The sequence below is a fragment of the Caretta caretta genome, chromosome 9, assembly GCF_965140235.1.
Source record: "Caretta caretta isolate rCarCar2 chromosome 9, rCarCar1.hap1, whole genome shotgun sequence".
Lineage (NCBI taxonomy): Eukaryota > Metazoa > Chordata > Testudines > Cheloniidae > Caretta > Caretta caretta.
The window spans coordinates 165,442-181,095 of record NC_134214.1 but is presented as its reverse complement, the minus strand read 5'-3'; the positions used below and the strand labels follow the sequence as shown (position 1 = coordinate 181,095).

At 43.1% G+C, this 15,654-nt stretch overlaps 1 protein-coding gene across 2 annotated transcripts in view; it reads left to right on the top strand.

Annotated features, from left to right (window-relative positions):
• The first annotated feature begins 8,132 nt into the window (after nt 1-8,132).
• The window catches only part of MELTF (melanotransferrin), a 79,505-nt gene continuing 71,983 nt past the window's right edge, over nt 8,133-15,654 (top strand). For both annotated transcript variants that reach the window (XR_007358497.2, XM_048864475.2), the window contains exon 1: nt 8,133-8,407. Coding sequence is in view for 1 of the 2 variants with exons in the window: in XM_048864475.2 (XP_048720432.1) it covers nt 8,362-8,407 (46 nt within the window). In the remaining variant the exon portion in view is untranslated. The remainder of the gene's footprint in view (nt 8,408-15,654) is intronic.

The following is a 15,654-nucleotide window of genomic DNA, read 5'->3' as shown; positions in this document are numbered from 1 at the left end:
TTTACAAAGGCATCTAGAAAATCACTGGGATTCACAAAGCTTGAGTTAGGCACTCTATACAATGAAGGGGTAGAGTTATTGCTTGAGAGTTGGATTCACAAAAGCCAGTATGCTAGGTGATGCCCTGCCTAACCCAGCCAATGGGAGATGCCAAGGTGAGGACTGTGGCCTGAGCCCAGTCCCTCGGGCAGTTTGGCACCTAAGGTGGGGCTGCTCCATTTGCTTGAGATTCCCCTTTCTTAGAGTTGGCACCTAGGCTATTTTTGCAAGAAGCCTGGTGGAGGAGTAAGTTTTAGCCCAGTTGTTAGGGTACTCACCTAGCTGTGGGAGATCCCCCAGTTCAAGTCCCCTTCCACCTGATAGGTGTCAGACGTCACCGGTGTGGTGCTCTGCTCTGTCCAATGTTGATAACAGTTGGCCGCATGCATGTGTTCCCTCTGTGTATTCCTCAGTATTATGTATATGAGAAGTAAAACAGAAATTTGGAGTAATGACACTACAAATGAGGCCTTTATATATAAATGTCTTGTAATTAGCTACTACACAGTACTGCCCATTTATGTTCTAGGTTACCCTTACCACTGGTTGTCACGCTCTGGTAAGCTTTGCTGGGCAGGAAACAGGAACTGCTAGCTTCTCTGTTCCAATAGTTGACGTAGATCCAGTTGTTGTTTATGGATGCCGTCTTTCAGACAACCTACTGAATGGACAGTAACCAATTTATCAGGTATTGCTGCGTCAGGATTTAGGGTTGGTATCCAGATTGTTCTGAGTAACATGTGCCTCAGTTAGGTTTCAGTGTCACTGACCCAAATTATGACTGGGACTAACAGGCAATTTGTTTACCCAATTTGTAGTTACTATGTAACTTTTTTTTTTTACCGCTTTTGTTTTTTCCTTGCCTTCATGTTGTTTGCTGCCATTCGTTTGTTGTTTTTTACCTGTGTGTTGGTTAAACGGTTTAGTGCACATTGTAAATGATATAGAGCAATAATACAGCAATAATACAACACTACAACAATAATACAGTAATACAGCAATAATGGTTGTTTTTACACAATAGCCAAATTCAAATTAACTGACAGGGATTTCTAGCTGATTGCCAACTTAATTGTCCATATATGGGAGACAGAGGTGTATTTGATCAGTCTCTTATTTATAAAGCACTTCATTTTTCTTTTCTTGATGCTTGGGAGGTGTCTTCACTGTATACTGATATCACCTGGTGTTTTTGTGGTGTGGTATTTCTGGTGTCTTTGGTCTGTGGGATTCAGCCTTAAACAGCTAGTTAGTTAACATAACACAGTTTTTTGTTTGTTTTACATCTCTTCTTGTTTTCAGTAATCCAAATCTAATACAGTTGATTAACGTAGTTTGTTTACGATGTGATGGAGACCAAGTCTTTTATAACTCAAGCTGTACTTTTGCAATTGTTGTATAGACGTTCATTTTCACTTGAGGTGCATTACTAATATTTTATACTAAATAAAATGCTTAACCGCTAAAATAGATGCTCACAATCTTCCAGGAGAAGGTGTATTGCTTTCCTTTGCTGAACACTTTGTTTTAGCAAAAGAGTTAGTAACGTAATTTTAACAAGCTTTTTAGAGTTAATTTGCTTGTGATATCAATTTCACTTTTGTTAACTGTTTAGAAGCACAAACGTTAGCAACCACTACTTCTCTTTAACATAACTTAAAAGAGAATAAAAATTAAACCAAAATGAACTTTAAATACAGGTCGATGAAAATGATTTGAAGGTATTAAAGTTTTCTGACACTAGGTTGTGTTTGTGAGACAAAGGTGGAAGCATGCTGGAAAGGTGGAAACCTATTGAAATTGTTTGGTTAGCTTTATGCATAAATCGTTGTGTTTACACATTTTTGCTATGACATTTTTATCACTATATTTAAAAGTGCAAGCAAGTTTATAAAAACCCAAACAAGAAATTAACGTTTTGTCAATATTACCTTAACCTTAATGTTGAGGTTTCCCCTTACATTTTTCTTCCTTTGAATAAAAAAAAAAATGAAAAACAAAACTGAGATTAATAAAAGAAAATTATTTTTGTTTGCAATTGCATTATTTGTTGAGGCAGAGATATATGTACATATATTTATAACTGAGACCTTTTTGAACTTTGAAAAAAAAATGGTAATAATATGAGGGTTATACCCAACCATAATCTTAAAATAGTGTGGTACCACTTTTTTTTTTAAAAAAAATAGTATAAACTTGACTGTTTGCAACAAAATAAAAATAATAGAAAGTAGTCACATGACACTCACAACATACAACACAGGCCAACATACAGGACAAACTTACAATTAAAAACAAATGGTGCCAGAATTCTATTTATAACTATACAACATAAGGCAAACAAAAATAAAAAATAAAAATAAATAAAAGGTTAAACATATAAATAAAGATGTTACCTTTTTATTTAAAAGTTTTAATAAAAATTGATAGTAAGTTATTTGCCAAATTTCTTGTATTAATTTAGTAAAGTAAGGCATTTTTATTACTTTATATCAAACTTTATTTTAAAACTCAGCTATCTGGAAATAAGGAAAGCCCATGTTTCAAATCTTAATCGGTGGTGTTAGAGAGCTTATTTCTTCACTCTCCCACTTCCCTGGTCCTTCTCGCATGAACAGAGAGCAACAATACCCGAAGTCCGAAGGTGCAAACAATTCAATGTTTATTGGGGTGAACTTCCAGCAAGCTTAAATCCAAGTTCCTTTTTCCTTATTTTCGAATCCCAACTTACTTCCTTCAGAGGAACAGCCGTGTTAGTCTGTATTCGCAAAAAGAAAAGGAGTACTTGTGGCACCTTAGAGACTAACCAATTTATTTGAGCATGAGCTTTCGTGAGCTACAGCTCACTTCATCAGATGTTATACCGTGGAAACTGCAGCAGACTTTATATACACACAGAGAATATGAAACAATACCTCCTCCCACCCCACTGTCCTGCTGGTAATAGCTTATCTAAAGTGATCAACAGGTGGGCCATTTCCAGCACAAATCCAGTGAGTTTGTGTGTGTATGGGGGTGGGCGGGATGTGAGAAAACCTGGATCTATGCAGGAAATAGCCCGACTTGATTATGTAAAGAGTTGTCACTTTGGATGGGCTAGCACCAGCAGGAGAGTGAATTTGTGTGGGGGGGTGGAGGGTGAGAAAACCTGGATTTGTGCTGGAAATGGCCCACCTGTTGATCACTTTAGATAAGCTATTACCAGCAGGACAGTGGGGTGGGAGGAGGTATTGTTTCATATTCTCTGTGTGTATATAAAGTCTGCTGCAGTTTCCACGGTATAACATCTGATGAAGTGAGCTGTAGCTCACGAAAGCTCATGCTCAAATAAATTGGTTAGTCTCTAAGGTGCCACAAGTACTCCTTTTCAACTTACTTCCTGTTTGCCCCTAATTTATATAGTGATATTCTTAGGTTTCAGAGTAACAGCCGTGTTAGTTAGTTAGAGTGGGTTTGTTGGGGGGGAGAAAACCTGGATTTGTGCTGGAAATGGCCCACCTTGATTATCATACGCATTGTAAGGAGAGGTTTCAGAGTAACAGCCGTGTAAGTCTGTATTCGCAAAAAGAAAAGGAGTACTTGTGGCACCTTAGAGACTAACCAGTTTATTTGAGCATAAGCTTTCGTGAGCTACAGCTTATGCTCAAATAAATTGGTTAGTCTCTATGGTGCCACAAGTACTCCTTTTCTTATTGTAAGGAGAGTGATCACTTTAGATAAGCTATTACCAGCAGGGGAGGGGGGGAGAGAAAACCTTTTGTAGTGATAAACACCCATTTTTTCATGGTCTGTGTGTATAAAAACATCTTCTGTATTTTCCACAGTATGCATCCGATGAAGTGAGCTGTAGCTCACGAAAGCTTATGCTCAAATAAATTGGTTAGTCTCTAAGATGCCACAAGTACTCCTTTTCTTTTTGCTAATATTCCTAGCTATACCTTAACCAATCATTCTACTGAAATTTAACTAACCAATCCTAACATATTGTAACATGATTAGCTAACCAATTATATCCCACCACCTTAATTAGTTTACACCCAGCAAAATTAATTATACAGCAGACAGAAACAATCACAGAACCAGACAGAGACCATGCTGATAAACAATAGCAAAGTGGGAACTATAATGACAAAACAATACAGAAGTGAGGATTTCACAACTACATCTATAAAGACATAAGGGTTTCCCAGCTGTGTCTATTGATAAGTGAGTTCTTACCAGACAGAAAAAACTATCAACCTAAATTTCCTTTTACGTCTTCTATGCACTTCCCTTTCTCTGGAGGTGATAGGCATTATCAGGACAGGATTGTATTCCTAACAGCCAAATAGCACCTTCTTTCAATGTGACTAGTTTGCAATGTGAAGATGTGACGGGTCGCTTCCCAGTTTATGGTTGCCTCTGCTGCTTAGCCAAAGGCCTTAGCCTAAGAACAGGGCCTCAGACTGTCACAGTAAGAGAAGGACCTTACACTGGCAGACAGTGATTTTGATTCTTTCTTTTTTATACCTCTGATTAGCCAAGTGATAAGACTACACCTAAATTCTTAGAGCATAGGCCTTTGCAGACAGGCCTGAATATCTATATCCTAACAAGTGGTTAGGATTAGAAGCAGAGTCTGCATTTCTGTTGCTTGGCAACCATATTTTCAAAAAAGTTAGGAGTAATTCCAGCTGTTGCATTCCTGAAGGGTTAAAATAATCTACTGGATTTATTTAAAGTAAAAGTTTTTACCTTGTTTTCTCTGTTGTTGTTGTTGTTCTGTTTTCAATTCCTTTATCTTTTGGAGGTTTCTGTAAAAACTATAACTTTTAACTTCTAAAACAGAGAGAGAGCGGAAGTGAGGGGGGAGGGTGAAGAGCAACCTAGGAAGGTAGCGAGACCTGAGCCAAGAGAGATTAACTCTATCAAGGTATTTGAAAGTACAGACAGCAGCAGCAGCGACTTTAGCAAACTGAGAAAGCATATAAAGGAAAAAACTTAAGCAGTATGTAAAAATATTTAAGAAAGAAGGTTATATTTTTAGATATGAGTGCGAGTGTGGTTCCGTGGGTCAAAGCAGTTGAGAACCACGCCCCTGTTTTTTCTCCTGGCTTTGAGAGGAGAGAGGGGGTTTACCTGCTCTTGTAAAACCTGAATTTGTTCCCCCAGTGTCTGTTGCTTTTGTGTGCATGCCAAATGGATTGCAGGAGTGCCCTTTTTTGCTGCAGTTAACTGTTTTTTGGGCAGCTCCATGTGTTAATATATTAATTATAGGAGGGAACCTGCTTAATCTTGGTTTTTCACTTTGAAATTCTTTTTTATTTACTACCCTGCCATTGAATCCCAGCTCCTGTCTCCTAATGTGCTCTGTGAACCATTCCATTTTTAACTTCATCTGATTTACCAATTCAGTGACAGTATTGTTTGCTACTTTCCCCTCTTGTGCACTTACTTGTCCCGTTCTGACAGGCACCAATCTAGGTTTAGGTTTTACCAGAACCTGGCTTTTATCATACAGTGGTGGTTGCAATGCAGTGGACACCGTTTCATCTTTTAATTTTGCTAGGGCCACCTTTTTCCATTTCTATGCCTATTCTTCAGGCTCAGGGTAGCTACCTGAAGCCTGTTGTTGACCACAAATATTTATAACCGGGGACAGCACATCTCTTTTTTGCAGGTTTCTTACAGCTGTTTTCAATGTTTTATTATGTTCCTGTGCTTGCTGTCTGTGGACTGCTTACTACCCCACAAGGAGAGTGAAAATAGTCCAGGGCTTTGTAGCATCTTCTGATTCTTTTAACACTTTCTTTGTTTCTGTTACTTGCCCTGTCAATTTTGTGGCATTTTGTCTTAACCATTTAACAGCCATGGGTTATAGTTTGCAGTATTCTACATTCCAAGGCTACAGTTTCTGCCCTAGCCTTACAAATTTCATTACATGTTTCTTCCCCACTATATTTTTTTTAATTCACATGGACCTCTTTTGCTAGCAACCCAGTGGGCCATGAGTTATCAAACTCTGTGGAGGTTTGATGGGAGGGGATAAGGGGATTCCCTACAGCGGACAGCTCGCTTACTTACTAGATCAGCGGTCGGGGTCACCAGTGTTGTCAGACGTCACCAGTGTGGTGCTCTGCTCTGTCCAATGTTGATAACAGTCGGATGCGTGCATGTGTTCCCTCCGTGTGCTGCCCCAGCTCTGCGCAGATATCTGACACAGCAGACCCTGAGAGAAACCCCAAGGACCACAGACTCTAATAAGGTATGAAGGCACCTGGACAGGTTTGTTGCCAAATGAAGCAGAGTAATAGTTTCCCGCAGATTGTACAGGACATACTACAAATATGTGCCCCCTGACAATGGACCGGCTCAGTCAGTGGTGGGTCTTACCACTGCCCCCTAGACCAGACAAAGATATCCACTCAGGGATGCATTTTTATACACAGGTACAAACAAGTTACACATCACTCCTGACCCATTAAAGTACAACCCCTGTACGTGTTAGGATGCTGTCTCTCTCCTGGTACATGTTGGTTTGAACAAACAACTCTATCCATCATATTATCCTTTTGTCCCTGTCATTAGGATGGGTCAGCATGTTCCTTATTATCTCTGTGGAATGTGTTTGTACTGGGATGTTCTGGTGCCATCCTGGCACATGTTCATCTTACTAGAACTCGATACCTTTAGGCATGTGTATATGTCTAATTAGCAGCCTTCTTCTTCCCAACTTCTGTGAGCAAGGCCTGCCTCTGGCTCACAGCTTAAATTTCCTTTAGGTTAGCAAAGTCTTGACCATTACTGTAGTTCTGGCCTCATACCGGGCCTCTGATACAAGGCTTATGTTTCAGGCCCTCATCTTACTAGAAGAGGGAAGAAAGGAGTTGAACAAGGATTTGCCACATCTCAGGAGCATACACTAATCACTGAGCTATAGGCTATGCTGATGTGGGGCTCCCTCAATCTCTCCTGTTGAAGCTGTTCCACTGCTGATAAATAATTTAAAGAGTCATGAGAACGCGGGAAGCGGGGCCTGGATCCTTGGTCTCCCACCACATAGCTAAGTTCTCTAACCACACTTCACAGAGTTATTCTGGCCCAATGGCTCTCTAATTATTTAATGCCACAGTGGAACTGCTTCAACAGGAGATACTGAGGAAGTGAGAGGGGATAGCTCAGTGGTTTGAGCATTGGCCTGCTAAACCCACGGTTGTGAGTTCAATCCTTGAGGGGGCCGTTTAGGGATCTGGAGCAAAAAAAAAAAAAAAAAAATTGGGGATTGTGCCTGCTTTGAGCAGGGGGTTGGACTAGATGATCTCCTGAGGTCCCTTCCAACTCTGATATTCTATGATTCTATGATTCCCTACCACCTCAGAATATCCCATAGCCCAGTGGTTAGAGTGGCCTCCTAAGGGATAGTAGGTCCCTGTTCAAATACCTGCTCCCTTTCTGCTGGAGGGGGGACTTAAACTGGGGGGGGTCTCCCAGGTGAGTACCCCAGCCACGCGGGGTAAAACTTATGAGGGAGGTCATTCTCCCTCTGAGCCCCTGCCCCAGCTGTTTTGTGTGTACACTCATATAGGGCCTAATCCAGTAGTCAAGCTCTGCACATACATATCCGATCAGACCCCATAGATGCGATAGAGGAATGGCAGTCTTCGGGTTTGTGCATCACAATGGGGCTTAGACATCTGGATGCCTAGATGGGAGCAGCAGTGCACATGCACAGAAGCAAAAACTTAGGCCTCAAGGGAGGTTAAGTAGCTAGAGCTTTTGGCGGCAGCTTAGTGGGGTTTTTGTGAATCCCAGTGGGACCTGCTTCTGGGATTTAGGCACCTGAAGTGGCAGGTAGGCATAAGTTATTTTGTGAATCATGCCCACTATGCCTGTGATATTGAGTGAAAGGCATAACAGCATCAATGTGCACTTCCTGATCTCCATGTGGAAAAAGCTTGATAGCACCTGCTCAAAACAAAACAAAAAAATTCCTGGACACTTTATTTCACAATCTCACTCTACACCCATAATTGACATGTTATTACCCATTTGACCCAGCAGGTGGTGCTTAAGTCATAATTTGTTTCAGTGTCCCAGGAATTTTGCATTTGTAGTTTGCATTTCCTTTTCAAGACTGAAGTTAATGTAAACGGATGCAGTTTTTTCCCTCTCCCTTTAGAATGTGCTGGAGTAACAAAGAGTAATTGTTATGCAGTGTGAGGGACTTGATTTCCAACAGGGAGTGGTCTGAAGAGGAGCAGACTGACCAGAATAAACTATAAAAGCATTGATTGCTGGAATTCTGAAGGCTGGAGACGGAGCAGAGAACACGCAGCTCTCATCATGAACTTCCAGGGCATATTTTGTCGTCTCTGTTTCTTTCACACTGGTAAGTGCCTGGTAATCTCGAGGGAAGAGTTCACTGGGCCACTTGGTACGTCTGGGGTTGACTGGTCTGTGAGATGATACAGCACAAAGAGAATTAAAATAATTTCAGAATCACTTTATTTCTGAAGGAAGGAGGGATATGGTGGGAAAACAGGCAGCTGAGTTATGTGCCTTGGATTCCCTCTGTACTTCTCATTGCTACTCAGTGAGTTCAGAAGCGTTAAAAAGCTGCTCGTGAGGAAGAGCAGGAAACATGAGGTGTTGTGTTATGTAAGTGTGTAGAGTGGAATGAATGGATTGTTAAAAAACTGGCTAAAATAGACCCATATTAGTGGAGGGACCGCAAAGACAATGGGAAACCCAACGAGTGAACAACTGATACGTACCCACGGAAATCTCTGCCAGGTGGAATATGTGAATTCAGCATGGTTCTGCAGGTGTTGGACAATGGACTGAAATGTGTCAGGTGGCTGGGATTAGAGTTGGCTTTTGGAAAGAGACAGCAGTTCTCAGGTGGGACTGACAAAGATGGAAAGGGCCAAAAATGGATTCCATGGTAGCTTGGCCAGGTGGAATACTGGCTTGGTCAGAATGGACTATGTCTTAACCTTTATTGCACTATGCTAATAAATGCCAGTTGACTAATAAATTCTACTCTGTTTTAAAAAGGCTACCTGGTGTCTGCCAATACTTGCTGAGATGTATTGTTCCCTGAAGAGTGAAAAGAGTCTTGGTCAGAGACTATCTCAGTTGGACTTGCTGGGCAGAGCTCATGGGTGTGAAACAGGAGTGCTAGCACCAAGAGGCTCAGTTGCAGAGGTGTTGCAAACCCCTTGACCTATGCTTAAGAACAAGTGGGACCCCCTTGGGGATCTGGCACACTTTTCCTCCAAAGGTCTGTTTAAAAGCTGGGGCATAGCATAGATTCTGTGGATCCATGATACCCTAATATCCCCAACCTTTTCTGTTATGTACCATGCTTTGTGTTGCCTTTCCTTCACCCCTGAGGTGATTGCATTTTTTATTATTATTTTTGTCATTGTAGTACCTAGGAGCCCCAGTTGTGGACCAGGGCCACGTTGTGCTAGGTGCTGTACAAACACAGGGAAAAAAATACAGTCCCTGCTCCAGAGAGCTTACAATCTAAGTATAAAACAAGAAACAGCAACAGATGGCTACAAACAGGAGGTAGAGTACAAAGAGACAATATTGTCTAAATAGACAGGACAGATACAGGGTGCAGGAAGGGGTAGAACACACAAACAGAGTGAACATGAGGTAGTGGCAAATGCCATGTTACATCCACAATTTTGTTTTCTTTTTTGAAGGAGTGTGTGGGTTTACTTAGGAGGGGATCAGCTGAAGGGGAGGGTGATGGGAGGGGGAAAATGTGGAGTGAATTTGTGGTAAAGAGATTGGAGGGGAGGGGAGGGGAGGGGAGAGGGAGAGATAGGGTTGGAGCAAACAGCCAATGAGCACAGGGCAGAAAAACAGTTTTGCTTGGAATGTTCAGGGGCTCAAAGGTGCATTGACTGTTCTTATGCCTACTGGATGGCTATTTCTCAAGCACTTTGAAATCTTTCAGAAAGAAAGATGCTCTGTTTATGTGTAAAATAATCTTGTTTTAGTCCTCTTTGAGATGGCTCCTGTTGAAAGTCCCACAGAATATCAATGGCCCCAGACATTCTCCTGACACGTGTAAGTTGCAGTATATTACACCACTACTGCACAAACCTAGTATTGTTTTGTTGCTAAAGGAGTTAATCGGCTGTTTACCTGTCTGTCTAACATAGGGCCCAGGAATGTATTTCAAATAGAAGTTACTAGCCCCCACCACCTCATAGTTAGTGTACTTCTGTGGAAGACCAGAAAACTGAGTAAACTTGGGTTCAGAGACTAGCTTGCTGTTTTAATGCATGCTTGGCCAGCTGTAGCAGAGGACTCAAACCACAAGTCATCTCTATGTTTCTAGCCCCACCTCAAATAGGTTAACTCCCACTGGCAGACTAAAAGGCATCCTCTGTTACAAGTAGGCACCTGGCCAGATGCTGGGAGAAAAGCTGCAGTTTGGCAAGAGAGAAACTTCAGTTAAGCCCCTGTAAACAGAGTGAGGAAGAAAGAGGTGGATTCATGCTATTTCATTATTTCACTAGGAGCGTGGTGAAGCACTGGAATGCGTTACCTAGGGAGGTGGTGGAATCTCCTTCCTTAGAGGTTTTTAAGGCCTGGCTTGACAAAGCCCTGGCTGGCATGATTTAGTGGGTGCTGGTCCTCCTTTGAGCAGGGGGTTGGACTAGATGACCTCCTGAGGTCTCTTCCAACCCTGATATTCGATGATTCTATGATTACACATGCTAGAAGAATGTGGAGCTAGGCAGGGGCCTTTTATCTTTCATCTCACAGATTAATGTAAGAGGTAATCATACACCTTGCCCAATGCACCCTTATCTTCACAGACCCTTGTGTCAGACACAGGGATTGGATATGTGACTGGAGTACTGTCATGGACGGATATAAGCTGTTCAGGAAGGCAGGCAGGGCAGAAAAGGTGGGGGAGTAGCACTGTATGTAAGGGAGCAGTATGACTGCTCAGAGCTCCGGTATGAAACTGCAGAAAAACCTGAGTGTCTCTGGATTAAGTTTAGAAGTGTGAGCAACAAGCGTGATGTTGTGGTGCGAGTCTGCTATAGACCACCAGACCAGGGGGATGAGGTGGATGAGACTTTCTTCCGGCAACTCGCAGAAGTAACTAGATCGCAGGCCCTGGTTCTCATGGGAGACTTCAATCACCCTGATATCTGCTGCTCTGTTTATGTGTAATACAGCGGTGCAAAGACAATCCAGAGAAGTTTTTGGAAAGGGTAGGGGACAATTTCTTGGTGCAAGTGCTGGAGGAACCAACTAGGGGCAGAGCTCTTCTTGACCTGCTGCTCACAAACCGGGAAGAATTAGTAGGGGAAGCAAAAGTGGATGGGAACCTGGGAGGCAGTGACCATGAGATGGTCGAGTTCAGGATCCTGACACAAGGAGGAAAGGAAAGAAGCAAAATACGGACCCTGGACTTCAGAAAAGCAGACTTTAACTCCCGCAGAGAACTGATGGGCAAGATCCCCCGGGAGAATAACATGAGGGGGAAAGGAGTCCAGGAGAGCTGGCTGTATTTTAAAGAATCCTTATTGAGGTTACAGGGGCAAACCATCCCAATGTGTAGAAAGAATAGTAAATATGGCAGGCGGCCAGCTTGGCTTCACAGTGAAATCCTTGCTGATCTTAAACACAAAAAAGAAGCTTGCAAGAAGTGGAAGATTGGACAAATGACCAGGGATGAGTATAAAAATATTGCTCGGGGATGCAGGAGTGAAATCAGGAAGGCCAAATCACACCTGGAGTTGCAGCTAGCAAGAGATGTTAAGAGTAACAAGAAGGGTTTCTTCAGGTATGTTGGCAACTACAAGAAAGTCAAGGAAAGTGTGGGCCCCTTACTGAATGAGGGAGGCAACCTAGTGACAGAGGATGTGGAAAAAGCTAATGTACTCAATGCTTTTTTTGCCTCTGTCTTCACGAACAAGGTCAGCTCCCAGACTACTGCACTGGGCAGCACAGCATGGGGAGGAGATGACCAGCCCTCTGTGGAGAAAGAAGTGGTTCGGAACTATTTAGAAAAGCTGGACGAGCACAAGTCCATGGGTGCTAGGTGCGTTGAATCCGAGAGTGCTAAAGGAGTTGGCGGATGTGATTGCAGAGCCATTGGCCATTATCTTTGAAAACTCATGGCGATCTGGGGAAGTCCCGGATGACTGGAAAAAGGCTAATGTAGTGCCCATCTTTAAAAAAGGGAAGAAGGAGGATCCTGGGAACTACAGGCCAGTCAGCCTCACCTCAGTCCTTGGAAAAATCATGGAGCAGGTCCTCAAGGAATCAATTCTGAAGCACTTAGAGGAGAGGAAAGTGATCAGGAACAGTCAGCATGGATTCACCAAGGGCAAGTCGTGCCTGACTAATCTAATTGCCTTCCATGACGAGATAACTGGTTCTGTGGATGAAGGGAAAGCGGTGGACGTGGTGTTCCTTGACTTTAGCAAAGCTTTTGACACTGTCTCCCACAGTATTCTTGTCAGCAAGTTAAAGAAGTATGGGTTGGATGAATGCACTATAAGGTGGGTAGAAAATTGGCTAGATTGTCGGGCTCAACGGGTAGTGATCAATGGCTCCATGTCTAGTTGGCAGCCTGTATCAAGCAGAGTGCCCAAAGGGTCGGTCCTGGGGCCGGTTTTATTCAATATCTTCATTAATGATCTGGAGGATGGTGTGGATTGCGCCCTCAGCAAGTCTGCAGATGACACTAAACTGGGAGAAGTGGTAGATACGCTGGAGGGTAGGGATAGGTTACAGAGGGACCTAGACAAATTGGAGGATTGGGCCAAAAGAAATCTGATGAGGTTCAACAGGGACAAGTGCAGAGTCCTGCACTTAGGACGGAAGAACCCAGTGCACCTCTACAGACTAGGGACCGAATGGCTTGGCAGCAGTTCTGCAGAAAAGGACCTAGGGGTTACAGTGGACGAGAAGCTGGATATGAGTCAACAGTGTGCCCTTGTTGCCAAGAAGGCCAATGGCATTTTGGGATGTATAAGTAGGGGCACTGCCAGCAGATTGAGGGACGTGATCGTTCCCCTCTATTCGACATTGGTGAGGCCTCATCTGGAGTACTGTGTCCAGTTTTGAGCCCCACACTACAAGAAGGAAAATTATTATTGTGAACTTGTAAATGGAATAATAAAGAAGACAATATGTATCCCTGAGCATCCATGAACTGCCTGATCACCTAACACAAACCAAACTGTCCCACTACAGGACGCCTTATCTTTTCTACTAAGTCTTCTGTTCATTTCCTGAAGCACCTGGCATTGGCCACAGTCAGAAAACAGGCTACTGGTCTAGATGGACCGTTGGTCTGACCCAGTATGGCCATTCTTATGTTCTTAGGGTCTCAGACCTCCTATAGCTTAGTGGCCTAGTGAGAAGCTTGCTTCTCTCTTCAGTAATGCATGTTGGTCTGAAAATTGGTTGAGAAATGTCAAGTTTCTGGGTCTTTTTTTCTAGTGACTTAGTAAAATCACTGGTTTCAGAGTAACAGCCGTTTTAGTCTCTAGTCGCAAAAAGAAAAGGAGTACTTGTGGCACCTTAGAGACTAACCAATTTATTTGAGCATAAGCTTTCGTGAGCTACAGCTCACTTCATCGGATGCATAAACTGGAAAATACAGTGAGGACATTTTTATACACACAGACCATGAGGAAAAAAAAAAGTGAGGATGTTATTATACACACAGACCATGAAAAAATGGGTGTTTATCACTACAAAAGGTTTTCTCTCCCCCCACCCCACTCTCCTGCTGGTACTAGCTTATCTAAAGTGATCACTCTCCTTACCATGTGTATGATAATCAAGGTGGGCCATTTCCAGCACAAATCCAGGGTTTAACAAGAACGTCTGAGGAACGGGGGGGAAGGAATAAACAAGGGGAAACAGGTTACTTTTTATAATAATTCAACCACTCCCAATCTCTATTCAAGCCTAAGTTAATTGTATCCAATTTGCAAATTAATTCCAATTCAGCAGTCTCTCGTTGGAGTCCGTTTCTGAAGTTTTTCTATTGTAATATCGCAACTTCATGTCTGTAATCGCGTGACCCCCACGAACATGACACAGTTCTGTGGTGACCTAGAATCCTATTTTTGACGTCTCCGACTCAAGGAATATTTCCAACACACCTCTGAACAACATACTAATCCACAGAGACCTCCCTACCAACACTACAAAAAGAAGGATTCTAGGTGGACTCCTCCTGAAGGTCGAGACAGCAGACTGGACTTCTACATAGAGTGCTTCCGCCGACGTGCACGAGCTGAAATTGTGGAAAAACAGCATCACTTGCCCCACAACCTCAGCCGTGCAGAACACAATGCTATCCACAGCCTCAGAAACAACTCTGACATCATAATCAAAAAGGCTGACAAAGAAGGTGCTGTTGTCATCATGAATAGGTCGGAATATGAACAAGAGGCTGCTCGGCAGCTCTCCAACACCACTTTCTACAAACCATTACCCTCTGATCCCACTGAGGGTTACCAAAAGAAACTACAGCATTTGCTCAAGAAACTCCCTGAAAAAGCACAAGATCAAATCCGCACAGACACACCCCTAGAACCCCGACCTGGGATATTCTGTCTACTACCCAAGATCGATAAACCTGGAAATCCTGGGTGCCCCATCATCTCAGGCATTGGCACCCTGACAGCAGGATTGTCTGGCTATGTAGACTCCCTCCTCAGGCCCTACGCTACCAGCACTCCCAGCTACCTTCGAGACACCACTGACTTCCTGAGGAAACTACAATCCATCAGTGATCTTCCTGAAAACACGATCCTGGCCACTATGGATGTAGAAGCCCTCTACATCAACATTCCACACAAAGATGGACTACAAGCCATCAGGAACACTATCCCCGATAATGTCACGGCAAACCTGGAGGCTGAACTTTATGACTTTGTCCTCACCCATAACTATTTAACATTTGGGGACAATGTATACCTTCAAATCAGCGGCACTGCTATGGGTACCCGCATGGCCCCGCAGTATGCCAACATTTTTATGGCTGACTTAGAACAACGCTTCCTCAGCTCTCGTCCCCTAACGCCCCTACTCTACTTGCGCTATATTGATGACATCGTCATCATCTGGACCCATGGAAAAGAAGCCCTTGAGGAATTCCACCATGATTTCAAAAATTTCCATCCCACCATCAACCTCAGCCTGGACTAGTCCACACAAAAGATCCGCTTCCTGGACACTACAGTGCTAATAAGCGATGGTCACATAAACACCACCCTATACCGGAAACCTACTGACCGCTATTCCTACCTACATGCCTCCAGCTTTCACCCTGACCACACCACACGATCCATTGTCTGCAGTCAAGCTCTACGATACAACCGCATTTGCTCCAACCCCTCAGACAGAGACAAATACCTACAAGAACTCTATCAAGCATTCTTACAACTACAATACTTACCTGCGGAAGTGAAGAAACAGATTGATAGAGCCAGAAGAGTTCCCAGAAGTCACCTACTACAGGACAGGCCTAACAAAGAAAATAACAGAACGCCACTAGCTGTCACCTTCAGCCCCCAACTAAAACCCCTCCAACGCATTATCAAGGATCTACAACCTATCCTGAAGGATGAC